General features: G+C 33.5%; 2 protein-coding genes across 2 annotated transcripts in view; one reads left to right on the top strand and one right to left on the bottom strand.

The window, feature by feature from the left end:
- Positions 1-755: 755 nt before the first annotated feature.
- On the bottom strand, positions 756-3,751 carry LOC116027508 (increased DNA methylation 3-like). Its single transcript, XM_031269208.1, has 4 exons — positions 3,535-3,751; positions 3,092-3,150; positions 1,879-2,284; positions 756-1,200 (listed from the first exon to the last, which is right to left on the bottom strand). The coding sequence occupies exons 3-4, from the start codon at positions 2,186-2,188 to the stop codon at positions 965-967; spliced, it is 546 nt and encodes a 181-aa protein (XP_031125068.1). The 5' UTR covers positions 2,189-2,284; positions 3,092-3,150; positions 3,535-3,751; the 3' UTR covers positions 756-964.
- Positions 3,752-9,495: 5,744 nt separating this feature from the next.
- Positions 9,496-10,388, top strand: part of LOC116027033 (ATP-dependent DNA helicase PIF1-like) — a 4,650-nt gene continuing 3,757 nt past the window's right edge. The window contains exon 1 of the mRNA XM_031268461.1: positions 9,496-9,568. Within this exon, the coding sequence (XP_031124321.1) occupies positions 9,496-9,568 (73 nt within the window). The remainder of the gene's footprint in view (positions 9,569-10,388) is intronic.

Raw genomic sequence — 10,388 nt, 5'->3', positions numbered from 1 at the left:
ACAATTCTATCCGTTGAATAAATAATTTTTACACAAAGAAATATTTTATAAATAGATTTTGTTCTCATCAATTCGTCGCCATTTAAGCAATTGTGATAGTCCGTATATTGTAATGGTGCTCTAAATTGGTCGGTCAGAATTACCAAATGTGCAAAATAATTAAGATTTTCATGGTCCAGAATCATACACTGTAACTAATGCAAATGGATAATACTAATTACTCTTATTTTTTTCACACACAAATTAATTATTTTATAATGAGGCAAAATTTAATTTTATTGATGTCTACAATTTTGCATGTAGCAGAATCATACACTGTAATTAATGCAAATGAAAAATACTAATTACTCTTTTGTTTTCACACAAATTAATTATTTTATGATGAGGCAAAATTTAATTTTATTAATGTCTAGAATTTTGCATGTAGCGATGGTTTGGTAGTTGTAAAATTAGAGTGTGCAGTGCAGGGCAAATTATTGCATGGACCAAAAATAAAAAGTACATTATTTTTGTACTGTAGGTACATTATTTGATATATAATATCAAATAATGTACTTTCAATACAAAAATAATGTATCTTAAAATAATGTACCTACAATACAAAAATAATGTACTTTTTATTTTTGATCCTACCTACAATACAAAAATAATGTACTTTTTATTTTTGATCCACACAGCTGTGTGGACCATAGTCCATGCAATAATGATCGGCAGTGCAGTGTAAAATTAAGATAGTTTGTTAATCTGTTAGGAGCTTGATAACAGTAATTTCAGCACCTATGTAACCCTTCATCTTTTCTCAAAAAAAAAAAATGTAACCCTTCATCTTCTGCAGTGCAGGGAATGTGCATGTGCAGTGCAGTGCAGGGACACACCACAAAAGCATATTATATTGTCAAACTAGATAGTTGTCAAGACCAAAATACAGGGCAGACAATCTAAACTAAACTATTACAGGCTAGACTTAAGACTTCACAACAACACCTTCAAAAATGCCATCACATCCGAAGCTGGGTGAGAACAACCTCGGATCAACAGGCCCGGGCAATCTAAAAGACAGAGTGAAAGCTCCAGGTGGGCACTGCTGCAGAAGTGTCATTGTGAAAACCCGGTAGTACTTTGACACAGTTTTTCCGCCAGTTGATGTCACCCCTCGGATATGTACCATGCCATCGCGTTCAATCTCACAGTTGAATTCACCTGAGACAAAGATCACAATGATATAATGGTGTAGTTATTCTTGAAAATAATGTATGTAATGCTGCAAATTGCAGCTTCAGAACATTGCAAAAGAAATAGTCATTAGCCAGCGGCATGAACCTAAGGCTATCTTTATCCTTACAATACTCCCTCTACTTTCAAAAGTGGTCTTAATTCCAAATCATCAAATTTGCAATTCACCTAATCTTTTATATACATCCTTGCAATACTCTCTCACTTTAAAAAATGATGTCACTTTCTCAACATATTATAATCTAATAACAAATTAATAATTAACTAATAAATTAAAATTAAAAAAAGATAGTACAAAAGGCTGCTGTATGCTGCCATGCGGCAAGCTTTTGCAAGCCACATGGCAAACAAAATAAAAGAAAAAAAATCCACACAATACTACTGCCCAATACTGCTATTCCAAAAACAAATATATGCCGTCTGTTGTGCAAGAAGGAAGGGCGGCAAACCATACCATGTAGGCTTGGGTGTTAACCACAATTAATGCCTAACTAGTTTTTATGTTAATTATTTAGCTCCTTTAAAGCTTCACTCAGAATCACATAAATCACCTCATTAATTAGTGTCAGGTGTAGCACATCATATAAGAATAGAAACTAGTAAAAGCTAAGAAAATAAATTAGAATGAAGAGTGGCAAACCATACCAGGGTCCTTTTTAACTCCAGGCAGAGCAACACGAAAATAGTATGCAGATTCGCTGACACCAATGTCAAAGGCTCCAATAGGTGGCCCAGTTACTCCTTTACAAGTTCCACTCAAAATTAGTGATGCCTTTGAACTACTTTCACTGTTGGGAATGGGTAGAAGGGGCATCATGCAAGGCCTCCTCTCTAAATTACTCTGGGAATATCCTTCAACCTCAACTTGTGGGCTATCGCTTCCCCCATTCAAGTTTCGCTTTGAATTCTTCCCAATCACTTTCTTCCCTTTCTTTTCTGAACGCAAGGCATCCATGTTGATATCAGTGCAATTTCAGTGCTCAGCTAGGTTCCCCCGTTAGATGCTTGCAGTAACCAAAAGAACAGAGCAGTTGTGTGACAGCCAAATTACCTGAGCCAACATTCAAACAATTGTTGCATATCAACAACCTAGGAAAATTCTTTTCAAGAGAAGGGTGAGGAAATTAGCAGTAAAATATCAGATGCATTCCAGAATAAAGCAGCAAATGACAGGATTTGAGCAAAAGAAAATACTGCCTAAATATACTCTTTGCCTACATTAACAGAACTGAGGGTGTTCTTCATTATACAGACACAATAATAAAACCTTCTTGTCAAGATCCATTGCAACAGAGAGAAAAACAAATGAAATGTTTTGCAAAGACAGGACTTGAGTGGAAGAACATCTGCTATATGATTCATTAAATGTCCCAATTAGTTATAAAGCACAGTTGTTTAAACACTCACAAAAAGCTTAACTTGTCCCAACTTTCAGCATAGGCAGAAGTTCCTATGTTGAGGTATGATGCCAATTGCAGCTGATGGTTGTGTCTAAATCTGGTTTTAATCCACAAAACATCCATGCCAATCTCCAAAATCATACAAATGGCACACTTTAATTCGGTTGGTTGGTTCATGCATGTTATTATGTTACTCATAGAATCGAAGGATGCATGCATCCCAAACATGTTTATCACAAATTTAAATAATAGCACTAGCAGTTCTATTATGTGCTTTAATTTGCAAATCACACTTCCCTTAAATAATGCCAGAAGCTTACCAAACACAGAATGGATTGACTTGTTCTACAAGTTAAATCAGGAATTACAGTCACCACAATCAAGGCATACATAGTAACATAGAAAATTCATTTGACCCCAAAAGGGTAGCCAAGTGAGTGGGAGTATGATTTCCATACCTGAAAGTCAGTCAAGTGTTCAATTTTTGCCTGTGTACTTCTCTGGTGCGGTTTGAAGGCTATGTAAAAACCAATGGACCACAAAAACCGATTAATCCATAGTATATTACAGTTCCATAAACCATAACATATCAATACGCAAAATCAACCATAGCAATTCTAAATTGGCAGTCACAATCACCATATACAGCTCTACAACCTATTCATCGTACAGAGTATCATATATAGGGGAGCAAATTGTGCTAGATTATATTAACCTAAAATCAGATTACAAACAGTAGAATGAAATTAACAATGGATACTTAATCGACAGTAAAATATGTTGAAAATCGGATTAAAAGCAAAAAAATTACTGAATCGAAAGTAAATTGTGTTGAAACTCAAAAGAAAAGCAAACAATTGAGGAATTTCTCCACTTGAAACGGTGAGAAGAAGAGCATTACCATAAAAATCCGGGTCACACGAAACCGAATGGGCGGCGCGATTTCTTCAATTTCGACTCTAACCTGGAAGTGAAAGTGGATGAAATGGCGTTGCTGAAGCTACGATTTCACAACAGTCGAACAAGGAAGAAGAGAAGAGAGGAAGACGGCACAAAATCGCACGTAATCTTAGATTTCTGAGATTAGTTTCATACGTTACAATTTACAAATGCTTGAAATTACACCGATACGTGCCATTGAGATTGTAATTGTCTGTCTGTTTGTTTGTTTGGTTTGTTTTGTTTTGTTTTGCTTGTTTTTCTTTTTTTTTTTTTTTGAAAAAGATTGTAATTGTCTGTTGATTGTATATTTCAAATCAAAATTATTTTGTGGGGTATGAATTTATAATTCAGATTGAAATTATGTGTGTGTTTGGTTGATTGGTTTAGGCATAAGGTATGTGTATAAAGTGATTGCTAGTGTTTGATTGATAAGTTTTGAAAATGCTACTATGTGTTTGGAATACTCAATTAAATAAGGGTTTAAGTTCCCTTCTTCATTTCTTCTCCACCCAACTACCAAACATGCTAAATACTTTCACCAATTACCAAGTATTTGATACACATTCTCATTCCGATTCTCATGTGCGAACCAAACGCACCCTATGTATATATTACGGATGTAATTTTCACATAGAAAAATATATAATGATTAGTTTTTTTGTGCGCCTTGTGGGCCATTACAGGATTTATTCCACGCACACTAATAAATAGTGATTATGGTCTTTTTCAAAAAAATAGTGATTATGATTTTTAATATTACTCAAACAATAATAATAATAATAATAATAATAATAATATTTAATTACTTCTAATATTAATAACATTATCAAAGTAAATCAGACTATTCCATTAAGCTCAACCTATCGCGGACCTACATTTTGATGGGCTTTTTTAGGTCAACCCACAAAGCCCTACAGGTTGTGGTTCAATTAGCCTTACCCCGCCCCATGCAAGTTGCACCGGCTCCGTGGGCCGACCCGGGGTTACACAAATTAAGAAATTCTTTCAAAATTTTCTTCTTCTTTTTTTTTTTTTTTGTAAAATTTCAAAATTATTGATGAATTACTCCAAGGAAGACAAAATATGAAACAAAAATAAAACATTACTTACCTAAAAGAATGAATAAATGCAATATGTTGTGCATGAAAAGACTACAGAAGACGATTGAATTAGGCCTTACGTTCTAATTCAGACAGATTTATGAGGGTTGAAACTTATATCTAAATTAAATTATAGGTGCCGAATTTTGACTTTTCATGAAATTTTACTATATTGGCCAGAAAATGATCTAAACTTTTATACAGATTTACATGATAATTAAACACTAAAAAATTATAAAATTGTTTTTCTTGTAAAATATTTGCTTTTGGTGGACATACTTAGCAAAAAGATACTACAGTATTGAAATATTTTATTAGCTAGCATTTATCTATTCAATTTTTATTTAATTTAATATTTATATATTGACAAATTGAGAAAAAAATTGATATACCACTAAATAGAAATAATATAAACTGAAATTATTTCTTGAAATATCTATCGTTGAATCATTTTTCAATATCAATATCAATATATGTGTGTGTGTGTGTCATAAGTGATAGTGCAAGTGATGAATATCATGTTTAGGTTAATTGCTGTATAAGGAATACAAATTAAAAGGGACATATGATCGATATCATTCAACTATTTATGTAGCTGTACAAACACACATTATATTATGCACGACACACACACAACCAGAGCAAATTTTACTGTGGACCATGCATCAAAACGACGTCGTTTTGATTAACGAAAACATACGGTTGAAACGACATCCGTTCTGCGCCATTCACTTTCAGTTCATATACTGCAATTACATTTCAACACAATTGTAATTACATTTCAACACAACTACACTTTTCCTTTTCGATATAATTACAGTTTCATTCGATATTATACACTCAAATATGTGAACCTGTTATTTAATTTCCTTTCAACACAACTACATTTTCTTTTTATAATACACTGCAATTTCCTTTCAACACAACTACAATATCATTTCGATATGACTACAGTTTCATTGGACAATATACACCCAAAATGTAAAATTGTTATTCAGTATCAATTTATATACATTGCAGTTACATTTCAACACAACTATAGTAACATTTCGATATAACTACAGTTTCATTCGATTATATTAAAACACAAATGTGAAACTGTTATTTAGTATCAGTTTATATACACTGCAGTTACATTTCAACACAACTACAGTTACATTTCGATATAACTATAGTTTCATTCGATAATATAAAAACAAATGTGAAGCAGTATCTTTTGAGATGAACTGTAGTATCAGTTACGGAGCTCCGTTACGACTTACAGTCGCCATTTCTTCCACTTACTGAAACGACGTCATTTTGTGACCATGGTCCACAATGTATTGTGGACCATGCATGGTCCACCGTATAACGACTAGTAATGGCAATTTATATCGTGGACCAGGGTGCACAATGCATTGTTCACCCCGATCCAAAACGACGTCGTTTTGGGTCTTTTAATTAACGGTTTTTTCGTTTCCCGTTCGACCTTAACTTATAAGATGAGTTCTATGTATTTTGTTATGATATTTTGTGCATTCTGTTTTGACATTCTATGTATTCTGGCCACGAATTTTGTACATCCATCTTAATTATATATGTTAATCATTTGAGTAGTGTAAAATAAGTTATGCGTAGGTTTTTATGTATTTGGTGTTATCATTTATGTACATTATAATTATGAATTATGTGTATTATGGTTATGGATTATGTGTGTTAACCATTGGAGTAGTGTAAACACTAAGACCAGTTATGTGTACTACGTTATGTGTACGTGTGTGACAATTTTTTGTGCATTATATTTTGACATTCTGTGTATTCTTTACACAGATTCTGTGTATGGTGTTGGAAACCAATAATGCACATAATTATATACTAAAATACACATAAACATCCAATAGAATACACATAATCACTACCCTAAGTATTAGCATTCATGTTTCATGAGGTATGGTATTGAAATTACTAATGTACAGAATTATACACTAGAATATACATAAACACTCAATAGAATACACAGAATCACTATCCTAAGTATTAGCATTCTTGTTTCATGAGGTATGGTATTGAAATTACTAATGTACAGAAATATATAATATAATACACATAAACATTCAATAGAATACACAGAATTACACATAAGAATACACAGAATTACACAACGAAAATTGGACGGACGAAACGGTGTGACGGTGTCCGTCGCGCGTCAACTCCCCACTAACTTAGTTAAACAACGATGTTTCGGACCATGGTCCACGATCAGAGCCGTTCCTAAGACAATTGGGGTCTTGTGTAAAAATTCAACCTGGACCCCCTTATTTTTTTTTTATATATATAATTGTAAATATACAAAAGATATATTATATTGTACCAAAATATGTAATAGTTTATAAAAAATTTATCATTCAAATTTTTACTTGAAAATTGACATTCTTCTTCTTTGGACATATTTAGATGTAAAATCATTCACTAATCCATTGAGTCTTTCTTACAATATACTTGACCATAAGTAAGATTTCAACAACTTCAACTTTAAAAAACTTCTTTATGCATAAACAACAATAATAGAAATAATAAAAACTATTTGATATTGCAATTGCAACGTCGACAAAATACAAGAAATTAGATTGTTATTCACTTATCAAAAAATTCCTACCTAGGGTTAGTTATTGAATTAATAATTTTAAAATTTTGAATAAAATTAAATAATTAAAATATTTAACTTACATACTTTCATCCTTTTATCGTGAAGAATACAAAAATTGAGGATGTCAAATACACAAACAATGTGCTTCAAATTAATGATTATTGAGACCGAATTCCTGCTTTGTGAATAGAAATCTTGTGTGTATGCATTATAATAGGTATAAGAGTAATTTTTTACTCTTTATATATAATAATTTTACAATAGTCAAATATGTCGCCTCAATTCCTATAATTTATAGGACTATAACTCTATACGTAAATTAAATCAAGTCTTTAGGAATTAGGAATGTAAGGGAATGTAAGCTTTTTAGAATTTTAGACCGTCTAGATTTCTTTACACATAATTAAGTTACACCAACACTAATATATAAAACATAAATATACAATAATATATATATTTTTAATAAAAGTACAATTGACAGATTTTTAGAACACTACTATGGGTTTTGATTACCATTTAATTACAAAACTCATTCCCTAATTAATAAAATAAGGGTTTCATTCCATTCCTTCTTGGCTTCTTCCCGAACTATTAATAATCATTCTCATTTCACCATACAACCAAACATCAAGTATTTGATACCCATTCTGATTTCGATTTCTATGTGTGAACCAAACACGCCCATAATACTTTTACCATTCATTTTGAGATGATACTGAATATTAAGAATTATCATCTGGGATTGATATGATAGAAGATTGATATGATAGAAGATTCTTATTGTGTTATGGTATAAATAAATAAAGATGAGTGGTTTGATTGGAAAAAAGAGACGTAGGGCGGGCAATGCATGAGTAGAGTAGGGCAGTGATGGTTGAAAGGGCATTAATTTTTATCCAATGCGGAGGGCACAGCCACCACGCTATGCAGTGTATGTGTGTACATAAGTTATGCTCGGGCCTATACATAACTACATATATACTTCGGGACCCCCAAAATTTGGAGGCCTTATGCGTCTAGCCAGAATCGGCACTGTTCACGATATAACGATTGATATTGTAATGAGGTTTCTAAATTGGTTCATTAGAATTACTAAATGTGCAAAATGATGATTAAGATTTTCATGGTACAAAGTCGCGTCATATACTGTTATTAATATAATGCAAAAGGAAACAGATTTGATGTAAAAATAAATAGAGGATATAATATGAAGATTATTAATAATAAATATTTAACTATGTATGTCAATATATAATTGTTTTGTAAACAAATTTCTACCACCGAAGCCAAGGATTATTACACACATACATACATATCTTAAGATTTAAAATTTCCTAATTATTTGTGAAAAGTAATCAATATATTTGAAAATTTAAGAAATTTCCCATCCATATTTTAGCCAAGACCTTGTGGTCTAGTGGTATCCAATTGCACCCCATATGGAAGGAGTGGATTTGAGTCTTAGTGGTAGAGACGATATTGACTCTTTGTACTTCAGTAAGTTGAAAAAGTAATTATGAACAGATACTGTATTTAGCTAAGCTAATAAAATTTGAATTCGCAGACTGTTTTACATAAAACGAGTTTTGGTTCTTGAAGGTCTTGCACACCATCTGAGTCTTTATCTTCACACTGAAGTTCATTGACACTTTGTCATCTTCTTTGCCCGGGATGAGTTTCACATGAGTCAAGACCAAATTTATAATAGTGCACTCCAGAAGTACGGACCTCGTCACAAGAACGAGAGGGAGAAACTCGTATAGAAACGAGAGAGAAAACACAATAAACTGCAACATAAATGCAGAGGGAAATAAAATACAACAAACCTGGAAATATAAAAATAGGCAAAGACAAAAGGTTTAGGAGCTCGATCGATACACACAGGTCTCGAGGCCTCCAAACATAAAGTCAAAACCTATCATCACCTATTTATTAATATATATATATATATGTGTGTGTGTGTGTGTGTGTGTGTGTGTGTGTGTGTATAAAATTTTATTTCAAATAGAAAAGAAAACAGGATAAACGGCGAGGGAGAGGCGGAAGACGCCGGTGAGCGGTGGAGGCCGATGGCAGGTCCGAGATCTACGATGGCAGTGGAGGGAAATGATGAGCAGCTGTGATGAGGAAGAAGATGCGGTGGTAGAAGGACGGTGAAGCTAGTTGCGGTGTGGAAGGCGGATGAGCCACTGCGATGGTGGAGATCGGAATAGCTGTTGCGACGGTGGCTGGTGGAGAAAGATGGAGAGCTGCTGATGACGGCGGAGGTACAGTGAGAGTCGAGGGGAGAGTCGAGGGGTGCCGGTGACAAGGATGAGGAGTGCAGGCGCCGCCTCCACTAAACTAGCAGAGGCAGCGACCGCCGGGAAGAAAAAAGGAACGCCGGAGGTGAGGGATGGTTAGAGACAAGGAGGAGAGTTTTGGTTAGAAAGAGAAGTTAGGTTAACTATAACTAAGAATGGTGTGTGTATATAGTTTCACAGTAGTTCCCCTTTTGAACCTAAAAAGGGTATAATATATATATATATATATATATATATATATATAGAAATCTACTCAAGTATGGACGCGTCTTAACGTGTGAACAATGCGGTCACACCACTCAATGTTATAAAATGCACCACTCAATGTTAGAAAACGCACCACATGAAAATACACAAAAACACCAAATAACACACCACACCCAAAATAATGCACCATAACTCCCATGCCCTTAATTGTGCATTTTCAAACACTGTGTGGTGTATATTTCCATACTTAATGGTAGGGCTGAGCAAACCCGACCCAACCCGATTGACCCGCCCGATCCGAGATCCAAATATAGGCAACGGGTGGATATCCGAACCCGACTTGCTATGTCCGAATCCGACATGTTGTATCCGCAGTGTTATATAGTTCGGGTAAGGTTAGGGATTTGGTCACCAGACCCGCCCAAATATCCGAAGTATTATATGTATATACATATTAATGTTCCATACGGTGTCGTATTGGTGATATATATATATATATATATATATATATATATATATATATATATATATATATATATATATATATATATATATATATATATATATATATATATGT

The sequence above is a fragment of the Ipomoea triloba genome, chromosome 8 (assembly GCF_003576645.1).
Source record: "Ipomoea triloba cultivar NCNSP0323 chromosome 8, ASM357664v1".
NCBI classification, from domain to species: domain Eukaryota; kingdom Viridiplantae; phylum Streptophyta; class Magnoliopsida; order Solanales; family Convolvulaceae; genus Ipomoea; species Ipomoea triloba.
The sequence above is the reverse complement of the archived record's forward strand: the minus strand, read 5'-3'. Positions and strand labels throughout refer to the sequence as shown.

Coding starts and splice junctions, on each gene's coding strand:
- LOC116027508 (XM_031269208.1), bottom strand. CDS start 2,188: ATGGATGCCTTGCGTTCAGAAAAGAAAGGGAAGAAAGTGATTGGGAAG. Junction 1,201..1,878: donor TGGAGTTAAAAAGGACCCTG/GTATGGTTTGCC, acceptor TCTTTGTCTCAG/GTGAATTCAACTGTGAGATT.